General features: G+C 42.1%; 1 protein-coding gene across 6 annotated transcripts in view; it reads right to left on the bottom strand.

Moving 5' to 3' along the window:
- The window catches only part of LARP4 (La ribonucleoprotein domain family member 4), a 176,304-nt gene that overhangs the window by 124,457 nt on the left and 30,654 nt on the right, over positions 1-21,193 (bottom strand). For 5 of the 6 annotated variants that reach the window (XM_021091657.1, XM_021091644.1, XM_021091647.1 and 2 more), the window contains exon 2: positions 19,252-19,392. In XM_021091657.1, the coding sequence (XP_020947316.1) occupies positions 19,252-19,347 (96 nt within the window). In that variant the 5' untranslated portion in view covers positions 19,348-19,392. Of the gene's footprint in view, positions 1-19,251; positions 19,393-21,193 lie in introns of those variants that run through there. The other variant, XM_021091646.1, reaches the window with a different exon arrangement.

The raw sequence follows: 21,193 nt of genomic DNA, 5'->3' as shown, positions 1-21,193 counted from the left end.
GAATTTGTTATCCATTGTTAAGGTTGCCAGAATTAGCAAATAAAAATATAGGACACCTAGTTAAATTTTAATTTCAAATAAAAGGCAAGTGATTTAGTACAAGTATGGTACATGTAATTTTATACTAAAAAAATTATTCATTGTTTATCTAAAGTTCATATTTAACTAGGCACCATATTTAATCTGGCAACCCTTTTATTGTGCTTTGCCAGGACTTTTTTTTTTTTTTTTTTTTTTTGCCATTTCTTGGGCCGCTCCCGCGGCACATGGGAGGTTCCCAGGCTAGGGGTCTAACTGGAGCTGTAGCCACCAGCCTACCCCAGAGCCACAGCAACTTGGGATCCGAGCTGCGTCTGTGACCTACACCGCAGCTCACGGCAACGCCGGATCCTTAACCCACTGAGCAAGGGCAGGGATTGAGCCCACAACCTCATGGTTCCTAGTCGGATTCGTTAACCACTGCGCCACGACGGGAACTCCCCAGGACTGTTTCTTTTTTTTTTTTTTTTTTTTTTGTCTTTTGTCTTTTTAGGGCTGCACCCACGGCATATGGAGGTTCCCAGGCTAGGGGTCAAACGGAGCTGTAGATGCAGGCCTGCATCACAGCCGCAGCCACAGCCACGCAGGATCTGAGCCACATCTGCAACCTACACCGCAGCTCATGGCAGTGCTGGATCCTTAACCTACTGATCGAGGCCAGGGATCAAACTTGCATCCTCTTGGGTACTAGTCGGGTCATTACCACTGAGCCACAACGGGAACTCCAGAGTTTCCATTTTTACATGCTGTTAAATACAAGATATGTACTAGGAGCTTCTAACTTGTATAGTTAGATGTTTAAAAACTTTCAGAACAGGAGATGCTGAAAACAGTGAAAATTTTAAAACACTATAGGAAGTAGGTGAATTGAAGTATTGGATTTTTGCTATTTTTCACTAAAAATATTTTTCAGACCTTTAAATTAGTAATAATAGGTACTATATGATTGTTACTATTTGTCATCCTCTCCCCTTTTTATAATCCCTAGAATCTCTTCATGGTCTTTCTCCCTCAAAGAGGGAACTATATTTATTTAACTTTGTGGCAATTAAAGCACAAACTGAGAGGAATTCCCTGATGGCACAGTGGGTTAAGGGTCCAGTATCGTCCTATGGCTCAGGTCACCGGTGTGGTGTGGGTTCAATCCCTGGCCCAGGAACTTCCACATGCCATGGGTGCAACCCAAAAGAGGGGGGAAGAAAATTACAAACTGAGAGACTTTCTTTCCCTCTGGGTTTGCTCATTTCTACCATCTTTTGGATCTCACTTTAGAAAATCATTCTTTCTGAGCTATCTTCTCTGACTCCTCTGTTCTCCCATAGCTTTTTTTTTTTTTTACTAAAGTACAGTTGAATTAGAAGGATGTATCAATTTCTGCTGTACAGCAAAGTGATCCAATCATACATGTATTTATATATACATTCTTTTTCTCATGTTATCTTCTATCATGTTCTATCCCAAGAGATTGGATATAGTTTCCTGTGCTATACAGTAGGACCCCATTGCCCAGCCATTCTAAATATAATAGTTTGCATCTACTAACCCCAAACCCCCAGTCCATCTCACTCCCTGCCCCTCCCCCTTGGCAACCACAAATCTGTTCTCCATGTCTGTGACTCTGTTCCTGTTTTGTAGGTAGGAAATTTTTTTAAAAAGTGCCATAGCATCTTGTAATTAACATTATCCTAGTATTTACCATTCTGTATTGTAATTGCCTCACTACTTACTTCCTCTGATTTTATGTTTTATTTTTTATTTATTTACTTTTTGGCTACCCCCGAGGCATGTGAAGTTCCCATGCCAGGGATCAAACCCATACCACAGCAGTGACACAAGCCACAGTAGTGACAACACCAGATCCTTAACCTGCTGAGCCACCAGGGCATTCTGTCTGATTTTAAACACTATGTTTTAGGAAGATTAGCTGCCTGTTGTGTCAACTGCCTCTATTTTTGTTCTTCTTGCTTTCTTTCAAAAATATTTACTGACTACTTACTACATGCCAGGTACTACAACTGGGCACTGAGATACACTGTGGGGAAGGTTCAGGATACCATGGATGCCAGGCAGAAGGAACAATATGTGCAAAAATCCAGGGCTAATATACTGAGCATACTGCTTTATTTGCTTGATTTCCTAAATTTTTTTTTGTGTGTGTGGTCTTTTTGCCTTTTCTAGGGCCACACCCATGGCATATAGAGGTTCCCAGGCTAGGGATCTAGTTAGAGCTGTAGCTGCCAGCCTTCGCCAGAGCCACAGCAACGCAGGATCCAAGCTGCGTCTGCGACCTACACCCCATCTCCCGGCAACGCCAGATCTTTAACCCAGTGAGCAGGGCCAGGGATCAAACCCGCAACCTCATGGTTCCTAGTCGGATTCGTTAACCACTGAGCCATGACGGGAACTCTCTAAAATTTTTTTAAAAAATAAAATATATATACAAACAAAAACTTCCCTACTCCCCAGTTCCCTTTCTTCCTATTTCCAAACAGGGTGACTAGAACTAAAATTTCTCTTCCTGTTCTGATGTGTTAAGCGATGCCTGGAGTTATGTCATCTTTTGCAACCCTGAGGTGATAACCACAGGACAAAAAGACAATACACCAAGAATTACAGAGAAGGAAAATGAATAAAACCATATCCTGGATGGCATCAAGTTGCTAGAACAACCCTGAGTACACCTGCCTCTGGGCTTGTCGTTAGGCGAGCAATAAAATGCTTTGTAGTTTCGGCCCTCCTTAGTCAGGGATTCTGTTACTCGCAGCCACAAACATTAATGACTTACTCAGTTTATACTTTTTCACCTCAGAAAATCTTTTCCTAATCTTCTCTATTGCCCGTATGTGCCATTTTCCAAACTCTCATAATATCCTAAGCTTGTTACTCTATCATCGTATTCACATGTATTATAAATTTTTTTTTTTTTGTCTTTTTAGGGCTGCACCCTCCGCATATGGAGGTTCCCAGGCTAGGGGTCTAATCAGAGCTGTAGCTGCTGGCCTACAACACAGCCACAACAATGCCAGATCCGAACTATGTCTGCGACCTACACCACAGCTCATGGCAACAAGGGATCCTTAACCCAGTGAGTGAGGCCAGGGACCGAACCCGCAACCTCATGATTCCTAGTCAGATTCGTTTCTGCTGTGCGATGGGAACTCCTATAATGACTTGTTTATGCATTTGTCTTTTTGTATTCTCAGCAATCTCAAAAAAGTTTAATGTTTAATGAATGAATAAATCTATGCTTCTGTTTCCAAAGAGATAATAATCAAAGCAGGGGATGATGAAATACCGAGAAATTACAAGGACAATAACTATCAAAAGAACAGTTTTCAATAGGACTCTTTTAGGGCAGAGGAAGCTTTGGAAATTGTAGGCTATGTGCTGCAATTTTCATTAAGGCAAGTACCACTACCTGTTAAGTAATAGTAATAACAGTGACATTTCACAATTGTGTGGTGCATTTTACAAACAGTGAATCTAATATCAAAGTTAAGCCTTACAGCCGTCCTAGTGAGGTAAATAGAGCAAGCATTTTAGAGAATAGGAAGCTGAGGCAGAACTGGAATTTCAAACAAGTTGTATATGCCACACTAAAGACATCTGAACTTTTTTCTTTTTTATTAAAGTGTAGTTAATTTATAATGTTGTGTCAACTTCTGCTATATATACAACAAAGTGACCCAGTCATACACACACACACACACACACACACACATTTTTTTTCTCATTTTATTTTCCATCATGTTCCATCCCAAGAGATTGGATGTAGTTCCCTGTGCTATAGAGTAGGACTTCATTCCTTATCCATTCCAAAAGTAATAGTTTGCATTTACCAACACCAGACTCCCAATCCATCCCACTCCCTCCCCCTTGGCAAGTACAAGCCTGTCCTCCATGTCTGTGAGTCTGTTTCTGTTCTGTAGATTGGTTCATTTGTGCCACATTTTATTTTACTTTATCCATTTATTTTTTTATTTATTTATTTATTTATTTTTGTCTTTTGTTGTTGCTATTTCTTGGGCCGCTCCTACGGCATATGGAGGTTCCAGGCTAGGGTCAAATCGGAGCTGTAGCCCCGCCTACACCAGAGCCCAGCCGCGGATCCGGCCGCGTCTGCACCTACACCCAGCTCACGCACGCCGATCGTACCCACTGAGCAAGGCAGGACCGAACCCGCACCTCATGGTTCTAGTCGGATTCGTTAACCACTGCGCCACGACGCGAACTCCTATCCATTTATTTTTTTAGGGCCACACCTGCAGCGTATGGAAGTTCCCCGGCTAGGTGTCAAATTGGGGCTGCAGCTGCCAGCCTACACCACGGCCACAGCAACTCCATATCTGAGCTGCATCTGTGACCTACACCATAGGCAATGCGAAATCCTTCATACACTGAGTGAGGCCAGGGATCGAACCTGTATCCTCATGGGTACTAGTCAGGTTCTTAATCTGCTGAGCCATGATGGGAACTCTACACCACATTTTAGATTTCACATATAAGTGATATCCTATGGTATTTGCAGTTATCTTTCTTACTTCACTTAATATGATACTCTCTAGTTGCATCCATGTTGCTGCAAATGGTATTATTTTGTTCTTTTTATGGCTGGGTAGTATTCCATTGTGTATGTATCACATCTTAATCCATTCATCTCTTGAAGAACATTTCAATTGTTTCTATGTCTTGGCTATTGTGAATGATACAGCAATGAACATAGGGGTGCATTCTTTTTTTGAATTATAGCTTTGTCTGGATATATACGCAGGAGTGGGACTGCTGGATCATATGGTTGTTCTATTTTTAGTTTTCTGAGAACTTCCATACTGTTTTTCCTAGTGGTTGTACCAATTTACATTCCCACCAACAGTGTAGGAGGGTTCCCTTTTCTCCACACTCTCTCCAGCGTTCAGTATCTGTAGACTTATCAATGATGGCCATTCTGACTGGTGTGAGGTGGTACTCCGTTGCAGTCGTTTTGTTTTTGTTTTTTTTTTCTTTTTTAGGGCTGCACCTGCGGCATATGGAGGTTCCCAGGCTAGGGGTCGAATTGGAGCTGTAGCTGCTGACCTACACCACAGCCACAGCAACACCAGATCCTTAACCCACTGAGTGAGGCCAGGGATTGAACCTGCATCCTCATGGATGCTAGCCAGATTCGTTTCCGCTGTGCCACAACAGGAGCTCCCTCCATTGTAATTTTGATTTGCATCTCTCCAATATTAATTAGCAATGTTGAACATCTTTTCATGTGCCTACTGGCCATCCGTGCGTCTTCTTTGGAGAAATGTCTACTTAGGTCTTCTGCCCATTTTTCAGTTGATTTTGTCTGTTTTTCTTGTTGAGTTGTATGAGTTGTTTGTAAGTTTGTTTTTTCTTTTTACAGCCGCACCTGTGGCATATGGAAGTTGCTAGGCTAGTGGTCGAATTAGAGCTGCAGTTGAAGGCCTATGCCACCGCCACAGCAACCCTGTATCTGAGCTGCATCTGCAACCTATGCTATGGTTTGTGGTGACGCTGGATCCTTAACCCATTGAGCGAGGCCAGGGATCGAACCCACATCCTCACAGACACTATGAGTTCTTAACCCACTGAACCCCAATAGGAGCTCCCTTTTTGTTTGTTTTTGTTGCTTTTTTTTTAGGTAATGATTTCTAACTACACTCTAGGGTGGTAAGATTTTATGATCCCAACTAAATACTGATTATAAAACATTATTTACATTAAAAATAAAATTATAGCATGCCTCAAGAATATTAAATAAACCAGCCCATCATTATTTAACTAATTAATTCCTAGAGCAAATATTTATTGAGGGCCTGTTAGTGCCAGGTACTAGGCAGAAGCCAGGAATATTAAGATAAATGAAACAATTTTTATAGTTTTGGGTTTATATTTTAATGGGAGGTATAGAGAAGTAAGTCAACAATTCCGATACAGTTGAGTAAGTGGTAAGTGATGGTGAAAGTACTGAATGTTCTGGAAGTACAAAGAAATACTCAACTCAGACATAGATAAACGTGCTAGAGAAGAGAAGGTCTCCTAAAGATATAGACAATTAAGTGATGATTTAGTAACAAGAGGAAGGTAGGTGGCAAGGGGAAGAGCACTGAGTGTGCTTAAAAGAGAAAACAGCAAAGGCGTAGAGGTTTTTTTGAGGAAAATTGATCAGCCTGGCCAGACCACTGTATACAAACTGGGTGTGGCAAGATAGTAAGAAGAGTCAGAGAAACCATGAAGTTGTTTGTAATCCATGGTAGGTTCCCTGGACTTTATCTAGAGGGCTATTGAAGATTTTTAAATACTTATTATCAATATTTCAGACAGCAAAAAGCATGGTCATATGAAAAAATGTCTGCATATAGGAGTTCCCATTGTGGCGCAGTGGAAATGAATCCGACTAGTAACCAACCATGAGGTTGTGGGTTTGATCCCTGTCCTCACTCAGGGGGTTAAGGATATGGCGTTGCCATGAGCTGTGGTGTAGGTTGCATAGGTTGCAGCCGCGGCTCGGATCTGGGGTTGCTGTGACTGTGGCATAGACCAGCAGCTGTAGCTCTGATTCAATCCCTAGCCCGGGAAGCTCCCTTTGCCACAAGTGCAGCCCTAAAAACCAAAAAAAGAAAAAGTCTGCATATACAGCTCTAAGTTTAAGAAATAAAACATGCTATCTAAAAAAGAAGGGAAAGGAAAAACCCAAAAAGCAAAAATTACAAATATATAATACAAAGACACATAAGAGTGAATTTCCATGTGTACCCCTAACCAATAGCATTTTTCTTTCTTGCGCCATAGAAACCACTATTCTGAATTTGCTATTATTATTCCTACACATTTAGCTTTGTACTTAACTATATATGTAATTTGAAACAACATCAATACCTGGTTTATGGATGAATATGGTTCCCAGATAAAATGCAAGATGCCCAGATATGCTTGTTGATTTTCCCTTTTGATTTCTACTCTAATTTTTATTATTTCTTTTCTTCTGCTTATTTTGTATTTAGTTTGTTCCTCTTTTTTTTAGTTTTCCAAGGTGGAAGCTCAGATTATTGATTTAATTTTCTTCTTTCCTAATATGTACATTCAATTCTTACATTTCTCTCTAAGCACTGCATTTGCTGCATCCTACAAATTTTGATAAATTGTATTTTCATTTTCATTTGATTCAAAAAAAATTTTGTGTGTGTGTGTCTTTTTAGGGCCGCACCTGCAGAATATGAAAGTTCCTAGGCTAGATGTTGAATCAGAGCTGTAGCTGCTGGCCTATACCACAGCCACAGAAATGACAGATTCGAGCCACCTCTGTGACCTACACCACAGCTCATGGTAACGGCAGATCCTTACCTACTGAGCAAGGCCAGGGATCAAACACGTGTCCTCATGGATATTAGTCGGGTTCATTAAAGCTCAGGAACTCCTGATACAGAATATTTAAAAATTTTTCCTAAGAGTTCTTCCTTGACCCATGTATTATTTACAAGAGTTGTTTTTTTTTTTTTTTTTTGTCTTTGTCTTTTAGGGCCACACCCATGACATATGGAAGTTCCCAGGCTAGGAGATGAATTGGAGCTAGAGCTGCTAGGCCTACACCACAAACAGCAACTCAGGATCTGAGCCATGACTGTGACCTACACCTCAGTTCATGGCAACACCGGATCTTTAACCCGCTGAGTGACGCCAGGGACTGAACCTGCTTCCTCATGGATACAAGTCAGATTCGTTACCACTGAGCCATGCTGGGAACTCCAAGGGTGTTTAATTTCCGTGTATTTTAGGATTTTCCAGTTAACTTTTTTTTATTGTTTAATTCCATTATGGTGTGAGATCAGACATTGGATGATTTCTGTTCTTTCAGGTTTGTTAAGGTGTTTTTCATGGCCACAAAAAATATAGGTTGTTTTTGGCATTTTTTCTGCTTGGTGTTCTTTGAGTTTCCTGGTTCTGTGGTTTGGTGTCTGACATTAATTTGAGGAAATTCTCAGTAGTCAGTGCTTCCAATGTTGCTTCTGTTGCTTTCTTTCTTCTCCTGGTACTCTCTTAACATGTATGTTACATTTTTTATTAGTTGTTCTGCAGTTATTGCTTGTGTGTGTGTGTGTGTGTGTGTGTGTGTGGTGTGTGTGTGTGTGTGTGTGTGTGTATTCTGTTCTATTTTTTTGTCTTTTTTCTCTTTTTCAGTTCTGGAAGTTTCTATTGTCATATCCTCAAGCTCAGAGATTTTTGCTCAGTCATCCTCAGTCTACTAATCAGGCCAGCAGAGGCATTCCTCATTTCTGTTTGTTTCTGATCTCCAGCATTTCTTTTTGATTCCTTCTTAGAATGCCCCTCTCTCTGCTTACATTATCCATCTGTTCTTGCAAGCTGCCTACTTTTTCATCAAAATCCATAGCATATTAATCATAGTTAATTTAAATTGCAGCCTGATAATTACAACATCCCTACATATCTTACTCTGCTTCTGAGGCTTGTTCATCTCTTCAAGCTGTATTTACTGCCTTTTAGTGAGGCTTGTAATTTTTTATTGAAATCTGGACGTGCTATACTATGTGAAAGGAAAAGAGGTCTTCAAGGGTGTGCTGCTGAGGTCTGGAGGAAGGGGAAAACATTTTATAGTTCTATGATTAAATAGGTCTCAGTCTTTTGGAGAACCTATGCCTCTGGACCGTGAACTTCACCAGTGCTTCTCAGTCTTCCTGACCCTACACTACCTTAGATGGGACAGGATGCCTAGAGGGAGCTGGAATTGTTTTTTCCTTTTCCTCCAGTTTGGGTCCCGTTAAAACTCTGGCATGTTAGACTCTGGCAAAATAGTTTCTCTTGAGGGCAGATTTGCTAAGAACAGAATGCTCTGCTGTATTTCAAAACGGTTATACTTCTCCTTCCCCTGAGGGAAACATGAGGGGATTTTTCTACAATCTTCACTGTCAGGATCTAGTAGAGTTTCTGAAGATCCCTTTGATGAGGTCCCCTTGGATTTTTTAACTCTCAGACTTGCTATACTGAGCCTCCAGCAATTCATCAATTACAATTAAGGGTTTTTTGAGGTTCCCATCGTGGCGCAGCGGAAATGAATCCAACTAGGAACCATGAGGCTTCGGGTTCAATCCCTGGCCTTGCTCAGTGGGTTAAGGATCCAGCGATGCAGTGATGCTGTGAGCTGTTGTGTGGGTCACAGACTCAGCTCGGATCTGGTGTTGCTGTGGCTGTGGTGCAGGCCGGCAGCAACAGCTCTGATTCGACCCCTAGCCTGGGAACCTCCATATGCCGAGGGAGCGGCCCAAGAAATAGCAAAAAGACAAAAAAAAAAAAAAATTTCTCTGCACTTACATTTTGGTTGCAAAAATGGGCTCATATCAGAAACGTCTTTTAACTCGCTTTGTTTCACATAATAGTGCATCTTTGAAAATTTTCTGTTTTTTCTTTGTTTTTGTGTTTTGTTTTTGCTTTTTAGGGCCGCACCCACAGCATATGGAGGTTCCCAGGCTAGGGGTCGAATCAGAGCTACAATTGCTGGCCTACACCACAGCCACAGCCTCCCAGGAACGGAGCCACATCTACAACCTACACCACAGCTCATGGCAGTGCCAGATCCTTAACCCACTGATTGCAGGGATAGAACTTGCAATCTCATGGTTCCTAGCTGGATTCATTTCGGCTGTGCGACAGAAACTCTGAAATTTTTCTATGTTAATAGATATTTATTGTTTTTATTTATTATTATTATTTTTTTGTCTTCTTGTCTTTTTGCTATTTCTTGGACCGCTTCCGCGGCATATGGAGGTTCCCAGGCTAGGGGTCGAATCGGAGCTGTAGCCACCAGCCTACGCCAGAGCCACAGCAACGCAGGATCCGAGCCGCGTCTGCAACCTACACTACAGCTCACGGCAACGCCGGATCGTTAACCCACCGAGCAAGGGCAGGGATCGAACCCACAACCTCATGGTTCCTAGTCGGATTCGTTAACCACTGCGCCACGACGGGAACTCCTGTTTTTATTTTTGTTTTGGGTTTTTTTGGTTTTTTTTTTTTTTTTGGCTTTTTGTCTTTTTAGGGCTGCACCCATGGCATAAGGAGCTTCCCAGGCTAGGGGTCCAATCAGAGCTGCAGCTGCTGGCCTACGCTACAGCCACAACAACGCCAGATCCAAGCTGAATCTTTGACCTACACCATAGCTCACAGCAACACCAGATCCTTAACCCACCTAGCGACGCCAGGGATTGAACCCACCACCTCATGATTCCTAGTCGGATTCATTTCCGCTGCACCAGGACAGGAACTCCTAGACTTAATGTATTGGCTGTATGATATTTATTGCATAGAGCTATCACAATTTAGCGAACTGTTCTCCTACTGATAGAAATCTGTATCTTTTTCAACACTGCAGACAACGCTGCAGCAAATATCTTTGCACAAGTTTATATATTTATATGATGATTTCCTTATGAAAATTTCAGTAAAATAATTTCTTTCCAATTACAAAAGCAATCATGTTCAGGAATTCCCATTGTGGCGTGGAAGAAATGAATCTGACTAGTATCCATGAGGATGTGGGTTCAATTCCTGGCCCTGCTCAGTGGGTCAGGGATCTGGCTTTGCCATGAACTGTGGTGTAGGTTGAAGACACAGCTCAGATCCCACATTGCTGTGGCTGTGGGGTAGGCCAGCAGCTGTAGCTCTGATTCCACCCCTAGCGTGGGAACCTCCATATGCCTAGACTGCAGCCCTAAAAAGCAACAACAACAACAAAAAAAGTAATGCATGTTCATGTTGAAAGTTCGGAAAATACAAACAAGTCCATGCCCTGGATGCTGTTAATATTTTAGGCCATGTTCTAATTTTAGGTTTAAGAATACTGTCTAATAAGTAATGAACTATTACTGAGGCTTGCTCTTCCTGATTTTGGTCATAGGAGATATTCTGCCTTGTTAAGGTGACTTTTATAAATAGGGATTATATATTAATTTTACTAGTTTACCTTTGTGAGTTCTAGGGTCACTCAATTTCCCTGTGAGTTATCTATGTTCCCGCAAATGTGTTCAAGCACAGCTTATAATAAGGTTAATTTTCTCTATCTTGTTTCCAGGTTTAAGAAGATTCCCAAGTGACAGTAAGATTAAACAAAAACATGTTGAAAGTAAATTTCAGTGTTTCAGTAAAATGCTTATTTTCCTCTTTCATGTATATACATCGCTTTGCCTATCCTACGCTTTTTATATTCTGCCTGTGGTTCTTCATGTTAAACCTCTTCATTGACCACTCAAGAAAGAATATCTTCTGCTCTAAATTACTTGAAACACAAAGCTTCAACACACACCGAGGTAGGCTGTCACAAAATAATCCCTGATATGATGGCAAAGTGGCACAGTCTACCCCTCCCCACCCCAGTCCAAGCCCAAAGATGCCTCAGGAATAAGAAATAAATGGGTAAAAAAAAAAAAAAAAAAAAAGAAGAAGAAAAGAAAGCCAACAAGAGGCTTTATTCTGGAGGGTTAGAAGGTGGTTATGATTTGATAAAGAAGGGAGGACAGAGGAGGGCAGGCTCCCAACACAGAGAATAGATTGGGAGAGAAATTTTGAGTTGGGCTCTTTTCTATCCACCACATTGCCCAGAGAAGATCACTGCCTTTCCCATCAGCCCTTCTACAATATCAGAAAGCAGGTTTGCAGGGGAATAATACTGGGGTAAAGAATAAACAAACACATAATATACGCATTTTTCAAAATACATATGCATATGTGTACATATATATATACATATATATATATTTGTCTTTTTGCCATTTCTTGGGCCGCTCCCACGGCATATGGAGGTTCCCAGGCTAGGGGTTCTAATCAGACCTGTAGCCACCGGCTTACACCAGAGCCACAGCAATGCAGGATCCGAGCCGAGTCTGTGACCTACACCACAGCTCACAGCAACGCCAGATCCTTAACCCACTGAGCAAGGCTAGAGATCGAACCCGAAACCTCATGGTTCCTAGTCGGATTCGTTAACCACTGAGCCACGACGGGAACTCCAGTATATGTTTTAATTAACTTTTGAAAATATAGAATTTATCAGACCTAAATAAATAAATAGTGAATGCCAGCTCAACCAACAAGCATCTAAGGGTTTCCTCTTACCTTTCCTCAGCAGCTTTCTGTTCATCTAGAGGGCTAGACAAATGGATTCTTTTTTTTTTTTTTTTTTGTCTTTTTGTCTTTTTGTGTTTTATTGTTGTTGTTGTTGCTATTTCTTGGGCCGCTCCCGCGGCATATGGAGGTTCCCAGGCTAGGGGTTGAATCGGAGCTGTAGCCACCGGCCTACGCCAGAGCCACAGCAACGCGGGATCCGAGCCGCATCTGCGACCTACACCACAGCTCACGGCAACGCCGGATCGTTAACCCACTGAGCAAGGGCAGGGACCGAACCCGCAACCTCATGGTTCTAGTCAGATTCGTTAACCACTGCGCCACGACGGGAACTCCGACAAATGGATTCTTAAGAGAAGAACAAAGCCTAGGGTGTAGAGAGGTTTGCTAAGGGGCAAAGCCCTCTGAGAAGAACAGTATACATAAGGGTATGAAAAGTTGGACCCTTCCAGTTGCCAGGAGTGGTATAAACTAAAGCCTAAGTTTTGACTCCTCCCACCTGTTTCTCCTTCCATTATTCATCAAGATAACTGATATGTGTGAAGGAAAATGACCTCATAGGGAAAAAGAACTAGACAATTAGGAAGTCAAAAAATAAATAACCTATTCTACAAGATGAGAATTAATAGAATACAAGCCAAATAAATGTCCCCAAAGAGGATATTGATAATGAAGCAGAAGCAAACAATTAGAAAGAACTAAGCAGGATTTCCCGTTGTGGCTCAGCAGGTTAAGAACCCAACTAATATCCATGAGGATTTGGGTTCCATCTCTGGCCTACTTAGTGGGTTAAGGATCTGGTGTTGCCGCAAGCTGTGGCATAGGTCACAGATGCGGCTCAGATCTGGCTGTGGTCATGGATGCTAGTCAGGTTCTCTACCCACTGAGCCACGAGAGGAACTCCTGACTGGTCTTATTTTCATTTTTTTGCCTCCCCCTGCCCCCCGGTGGCATAGGAGTTCTCTGCCATCTATGCCTCAGCTGCAACTGGATCCTTAATCCATTGTGCCGGTTGGGGATCAAACCTCTCTTCCAGCCCTCCCAAGATGCCACCCCATCCCAATGCACCACAGTGGAAACTCCTGGTCTTCTTTTTAAATAATCTTAACATCAACTGACCCATAATGTTGCCTGGCAAATATACAGTAGTTCCCTAATCCATTCACCCTGCCTTTCTTGGACAACATTCTATATTTTCTCCTGTCTCCTCAAATCTCTGAGATCTTCTCTTCCAGCTTCTTTGCTGATGACCTAGCTCCCAGGTGCACTGAGAAAATGGAAGCAGTCATTTTTAACTCCCTACACGTCTACCACCGCATCTCCTTAATTATCTGAATTTGTACTTATATATTTTAACTGTGGATGAACCATATGACTCCTATTTATTTATTTATTTATTTACTTATTTTGCGGCATATGGAATTTTCCAGGCTAGGGGTCCAATTGGAGCTACAGCTGCTGGCCTACGCCACAGCCACAACCAAGCAACTTGGGATCCGAGCCTCGTCTGCAACCTACACCGAAGCTCATGGCAACACCGGATCCTTAACCCATTGAGTGGGGCCAGGGATTGAACCCGCAACCTCATGGTTCCTAGCCAGATTCGTTTCTGATGCGCCACAACGGGAACTCCTTTATGACTCCTATTTAATGCCAGCCTCTCTACTTGCACACTACATCTCTTCTGTTCAAGGACATTGGTTCAGTGATTCTCCCATTTGTCTCAGTACCATTGAATTTCTCTCTCTAACATGATGTTATTTTTCTCAACTTAAACAGTTCTCTTAGGTCCCTCTCCTCTACCAGCTACTGCTCCATCACTCTCCTTCCTTTCACAGCAAAACTCCTTTAAAAAAAGACCGTGTAAACTCACTGTTTCAAACTCCTCTCCTCTCCTGAACTTACTCTAATCAGATCTTTACCCCAACTCCATCATCAAGCTTCACCTACTGAGGTCACCAATGAACTCCAGACTGTTAAATCCAAAGGTCAGTCCTTTTCTTACTTGACCTGCCAGCAACATTTGAAACTGCCGATCACTCTCTTTCTTTGAAATAATTTTCTCCCGTGGTTCCAGGACATCACGCTCTCCTGGTTTGCCTCCTAGCTGTCTGGCCACTTCTACATCTTTTTGCTAGTTCCTCTTCATCCCCCTAACCTCAAAATGCTGCAGTGGTTCAGAGTTTACTCCTCGGACCTCTTTTCCTGTCTACACTTCCTTGACAGCCTCACTCAGTCCGACGGCTTTAAGTACCATATATGCTGATGACTCCAGATTTATATCTCAGCTTTTACTTTGCTTCTGAACTTTGCTCCTAAAGTCCAGTCCTGTACATCCAACTATCTACTTGATATCTCCATATGGCTGAGCTCTTGATTGTCTGCACAAAGTCTACTCCTTACGTTTTATCAGATACTTCTCACCTTGAATTTGTACCTTGAAAGTATCTTCTATAAAATAGCTGTCTGTTTTGTTTCTGGGTTTGTTTGTTTGGTGTTTCTGTTCATACTAGCCTGAAACATCTACTTATATCTCTTTACTTTCTTTTTTTTTCAGATTGAAATCATCAATATTTTAATGATCAATTTATCAAGGCCAACTTAGGTCTATATCTCTTTACTTTCAACTTGTCCATATTCTTTCATTTTAGTGTGTGTCTTTTATAAATAATATATTTTTAGACCTCAATTTTTAAATCCAGTTTGAGCTCCAATGTAAGGATTTGCCTTCTCATTGACGGATTTAACTGATTAAGTTTACTGTAATTTCAGTTATATTAGAACTTATTTTTGTCGTCTTCTTTATAAAGATGAGTAAGATGGATAACTCTCTAATGAGTTAATCAACACAAGATATAAATAATCAGATTGATGAAATAAGGGAACTAACTACAAATACAACAGAGATATAAAATAATATTATGGTCGACACAATGAGCTTCTTTGCAGAACAGATACTGACTCACAGACTTTGAAAAACTTATAGTTTCCAAAGGAGACAGTTCGGGGGGTAGGGGGATGAGCTGGGGGTGTGGGATGGAAATCTTACAAAACTGGATTGTGATGATGATTGTACAACTATAAATGTAATAAATTCATTGATTAATAAATAATAATATTATGATCAATTATAGATGAATACACTAAATAACTTAAGTGAAGTAGATGATTTTTGAAAAATTATAAAATGCCAAAGTTGGCCAAAGAAATAAAAATCTGAACAGACAAAATATCTGTAAATAAACTGAAAAGTAATTAAAGATCTTACCCTTAGAAAAAAGCCTTAGGCTTATATAGGTTTACTGTGAGTTTTATCAAGTCTTCAAGGAACAAATAATACTTTTATCAACTAAATTGTGTGTGTGTATGTGTCTTTTTAGGGCAACTCTTAGATTTATCCCAAGAAATTAAAATACTTTAATACAAAGGGAAAAAATGATCTGTGCTTCTTGGCAAGAAACCAAGTCATTTTCTAAGGCTAGAAAACCAATTTGGCATCAGAGTTCTCAGCAAAATTCAAAGCCATAAAATAGTAAAGCAACATCTACAATATAATCAAGGCAAAAAACATGGATCCCAGGCCAGGGATGAGATCCCAGCCACAGCTGTGGCAACACCTGATTCTTAACCCACTGTGCTGGGCTGGGGATCGAACCTGCATCCAAGTGCTGCAGAGGTGCTGTCAATCCTGTTGCACCACAGTCAGAACTCAAAAGCATGTAATACAGTTAAACATTCATTTAATTTAATTTTTTAATTTTATTTTTTTTAGGGCCACACCTGAGGCATATGGAGATTTCTAGGCTAGGGGTCTAATTGGAGCTACAGCTGCCAGCCTACACCACAGCCACAGCAACACAGGATCCAAGCTGTGTCTGCGACCTACACCACAGTTCACAGCAACGCCAGATCCTTAAACCACTGAGCGAGGTCAGGGATCAAACCTGCAACCTCATGGCTCCTACTCAGATTCGTTTCGGTTGCACCACGACATGCAGGAACTCCTAAATATTTATTTTAAAATTTCTGCAGAAAAATAGGAGTTCCCGTTGTGGCTCAGTGGTTAACAAATCCGACTAGGAACCATGAGGTTGCGGGTTCGATCCCTGGCCTTGCTGAGTGGGTTAAGGATCTGGCATTGCCATGAGCTGTGGTGTAGGTCACAGACGTGGCTCGGATCCTGCGTTGCTGTGACTGTGGCGTAGGCCGGCGGCTACAGCTCGATTGGACCCCCAGCCTGGGAACCTCCATATGCCATGGGAGCGGCCCAAGAAATGGCAAAAAGACAAAAAAAAAAAAAAAAAAATTTCTGCAGAAAAATAGAAGTATTATTTCTCTCTTTTTTTTTTTTTTTTGTCTTTTTGTTGTTGCTGTTGTCTGCAACCTACACCACAGCTCACGGCAACGCTGGATCGTTAACCCACTGAGCAAGGGCAGGGATCGAACCTGAAACTCATGGTTCCTAGTCGGATTCGTTAACCACTGCGCCACGACGAGAACTCCAAACTGGTTCACAATATAAAGAAAAATTAAGGTAAACTAAATACAAAGGTAAACTTCAGATGGCTTAAAGGTATAAATGGAAAAGTAAAACTATGAGGCCAGTGGAAGAAGAAGCAGGAGAATATCTCTGTGACTTAGGATGGGGAAAGATTTCTTTTTTTTTTTTTTTTGTCTTTTTGCCTTTTTCTAGGGCCGCTCCTGCGGCATATGGGGGTTCTCTCGCTAGGGGTTCTAATCGGAGCTGTAGCCACTGGCCTACACCAGAGCCACAGCAACATGGGATCTGAGCCGAGTCTGAGACCTACACCACAGCTCACGGCAATGCCGGATCCTTAACCCACTGAGCAAGGCCAGGGGTCAACCCCACAACCTCATGGTTCCTAGTCGGATTCGTTAACCACTGAGCCACGACAGGAACTCCAAGATTTCTTAAACAAGATACAAAATTACAAAGCTTTAATCACTAAGAGGTATACTTAAAATATCTTACAATTTTATTTGTCAATTTTACCTTAAAATTTTTTTTAAAAAAAATGAAGCTTAAGGTCAAAACCTGATGTATTGTTTACCAGCATGGCAAATTCAAGAGGTAGTTAATACCAAGTCTTGGCATAATGTGTGGGGAAGCTGACCTCTTGTACACAGGAGGTGGAAACATAAACTGTTTTAGCTGTCCTGGGAAGCAATTTGGAAATACTTACTGAGGTTACGTGTCTGTGTGCCCTGTAATCCCAAATTCCCATCCTTTGGGTGTATGCCTAAGAAAAAATGTCATGTAGATTACCATGGGAACATATACAAGTGCTCATTCCCTGATAGCAGGAGGTAGAAACAACTTAGGTATATCAACCAAGGGAACAGGTACATAAAATAGGGAGGATGCAGATTGGAAGAAATGTATCAACTAAAAGCAACAAACTAGGTGTAAATTAGTGCACAGATATATTTTAAATACGTGTTAGGTGAAAAACAAAAAGGATATTTAAAGCACAATATCAGGAGTTCCCACTGTGGCTCAGTGGTTCACGAAACTGACTAGTATCCCTGAAGACGCGGTTCGAGCCCTGGCCTTGCTCAGTGGATTAAGGATCTGGCATTGCCATGAGCTGTGGTGTAGGTCGCAGACTCGGCTCTGATCCTGTGTTGCCATTGGCAGCCACAGCTCCAATTCAATCCCTCGCCTGGGAACCTCCATAGGCTGTGGGTGCAGCCCTAAAACCCAATAACATCAACGTGGATTCACTTCCAGGAAGAAATCACCCAAATTAGTGGGAACAGCTAAGATCTGGCCTGACTACCAAAAAAGCACATTATAATTAAGAAAACTGCTCTTCACTGTAGCAACAGAAGAGGGAGCACTTGCACTGAAAAAAACAGGAAAGGCCCACAAAACTCCTTTCTCTCTAAAAGATAACATCTGTAGAAACAGACCCAGAAAAATCCAGCATACTCAAATATGAAGAATAATGACCCCCCCAAAAAAATTAGTAGCCATACAAAATTACTATAAAAACAAAAAACAAAAGCAAGATTTACAAGTTTTGTGGGGGTTTTTTTTTTTGGTCTTTTTAGGGCTGCACTTGTGGCATATGGAGGTTCCCAGGCTAGGGATCTAGTCAGAGTTGTAGATGCCAGCCTACGCCACAGCCACAGCAACACAGGATCTGAGCTGCATCTGCGACCTACACCACAGCTCATGGCAATGCCGCATCCTCAATCCACTGAGAGAGGCCAGGGATCGAACCCACAACCTCATGGTTCCTAGGCGGATTTGTTTCCACTTCGCCACAGTGGGAACTCCAAGATTCACAAGTTTTGACAGATGAAAGTACACCAGGAAAAAAATGCTGTTCAAAGCATAAATCAAGACTAACGAGATACATAAATGTAGTGGATCCTGTGGTGTGCTCCCCAGATAACCTCTTCAGGACTGAAGCACCCTTATCCCAAGCTGCTGGAATGTTGGTGGCTGAGCCTCTCTCTGGGGCTTTCCCTTGGCCAAAGAAAACTCCCTCACCCCAGGTCTAACCCCCCCCCCACGGTGGCCTTGCATCCAATGAGAAGAGAAAGAGGCCCTTGCCTCAGGGAGGAACAGTGCTGAAGGGCCGTCCCAACTTCAAAGTTTTGTGGTGTGGGCTGAGACTTTTATGACGACTGAACATGGTGAATGGTATGCTGGAGTTGGTTCCTCCTGGCTTGTGAGAGCCAATTAACATTTTTAGGAATTTTGCATCCAGGTTGTTAACCATAGCCATTACTACAACTTAAATTATATAAACTTTAAATAAATTATATTTAAAACCAAGTAATAAATGCTCAATACTCATTATTTCCTAAATGTTTTTTACTCCATTTACTATTTCTTCTATGCCCCTGAGGATTTACATCTATTGTTATCTGTGTGGGTGTTACTATGCATTTCCTCCCAGAGCCATGTTCAGGGGATGGTATGTTGGTAGCTTAAAATTGGTCATGATGAAATATTTACATGCTGGAAAAGGCTACAAATCAGGGCTCTGCACCCCCCACCCCCAGAACTGGTTGTTAAACATCCACCAGCATATCACTAACCTGTAGCTCAGCACCTCCTTCTGTCCAATCTTTCTTCCTAAATGTGGTCACAGGCCACAGGTGTTGATTCCAAGGATACTCTTCAGTAAACTTCATGCATACAGGTATCTGTCTCAAAGTCTGCGTGCCAGGGAATGCAACCTAAAACAACAAAAAAGAGCCGCTAGGACCAAATATATAGGACACAGAGGATGGAAATAAGAAAAGCGGAACAGGAGTTCCCGTCGTGGCTCAGTGGTTAATGAATCTGACTAGGAACCATGAGGTTGCGGGTTCAATCCCTGGCTTTGCTCAGTGGGTTAAGGATCTGGTGTTGCTGTGAGCTGTGGTGTAGGTTGCAGACGTGGTTCGGATCCGGAGTTGCTGTGGCTCTTGTGTAGGCTGGCGGCTACGGCTCCGATTCGGCTCCTAGCCTGGGAACCTCCATATGCTGCCGGAGCGGTCCAAGAAATGGCAAAAAGATTAAAAAAAAAAAAAAAGCAGAACAAAGAGCTTAAAAGGATCAAAGAGAAAATCTAGAAATCAGACAAACATCCAACATACATATTTCTGAATGCCTTGTTGAAGAAAATCAACATAATGGAATAGAATTAATATTTATAACTATGATTTAATAACACTTTTATTGGGGGAGGAGTGTGGAGGGGAGAAGACCTGAATCTACCCATTGAAAAGGCACACCATTCACCAAGTTAAATAGACCTAAATCGGTCAATCTTAGATTTATCCCAAGAAATTAAAATACTTTAATACAAGGGGAAAAAAAATGACCTGTGCTTCTCGCAGGAAGACCAAGTCATTTTCTACGGACAGAAAACCAATTTGGCATCGGAGTTCTCAGCAATATTCAAAGCCATAGAATAGTAACACAACATCTACAATATAATCAAGGCAAAAAAGGTGGACAAGGATTTTTTCATCTTTCTGTCTTTTTAGGGCTGCACCCATGGCATATGGAGGCTCCCAGGCTAGGGGTCAAATCAGAGCTGTAGTTGCTGGCCCCTGCCAGAGCCACAGCAATGTGGGATCCAAGCACCGTCTGCAACCTACACCACAACTCACGGCAATGCTGGATCCTTAACCCACTGAGTGAGGCCAGGGATGGAACCTAAGTCCTCATGGATGCTAGTCAGGTTTGTTACCTGCTGAGCCACAACGGGAACTCCTGGACCAAGGATTTTAAATGCAGACAAACTGTCCCATAAATAGCAAGGCTATAGAAAAAAGTTTTCAGGGAGTTCCCGTCGTGGCGCAGTGTTTAACGAATCCCACTAGGAACCATGATGTTGCGGGTATGATCCCTGGCCTTGCTCAGTGGGTGAAGGATCTGGCGTTGCCGTGAGCTGTGTTGTGGGTCGCAGACACGGCTTGGATCTGGCATTGCTGTGGCTCTGGCGTAGGCTGGTGGCTACAGCTCTGATTAGACCCCTAGCCTGGGAACCTCCATATGCCACGGGAGTGGCCCTAGAAAAGGCAAAAAGACAAAGAAAAAAAAAAAAAAAAAAAAAGAAAAAAGTTTTCAGTGTGATCAACATCTGGGATAATTATGCTCATGAGTCTTTTCTGAGGACAAACTACAAGCAACTAAGAAAGGACTTAGAAAACTTCAGCAAAGATACTAGTGGTGTGCACAGAATATATTTACTTATATATGACTAAAACAAAAGTGGGAATAAGAATAGTAAATAAGGAGTTCCCATCGTGGCGCAGTGGTTAACGAATCCGACTAGGAACCATGAGGTTGCGGGTTCGGTCCCTGCGCTTGCTCAGTGGGTTAACGATCCGGCGTTGCCGTGAGCTGTGGTGTAGGTTGCAGACGCGGCTCGGATCCCACATTGCTGTGGCTCTGGCGTAGGCTGGAGACTACAGCTCCGATTCAACCCCTGGCCTGGGAACCTCCATATGCCGCAGGAGCGGCCCAAGAAATAGCAACAACAACAAC

This window comes from Sus scrofa, chromosome 5 (genome assembly GCF_000003025.6).
Source record: "Sus scrofa isolate TJ Tabasco breed Duroc chromosome 5, Sscrofa11.1, whole genome shotgun sequence".
Lineage (NCBI taxonomy): Eukaryota > Metazoa > Chordata > Mammalia > Artiodactyla > Suidae > Sus > Sus scrofa.
Note: the sequence above shows the minus strand (reverse complement) of the source record. Positions and strands in the feature narration are given on the sequence as shown.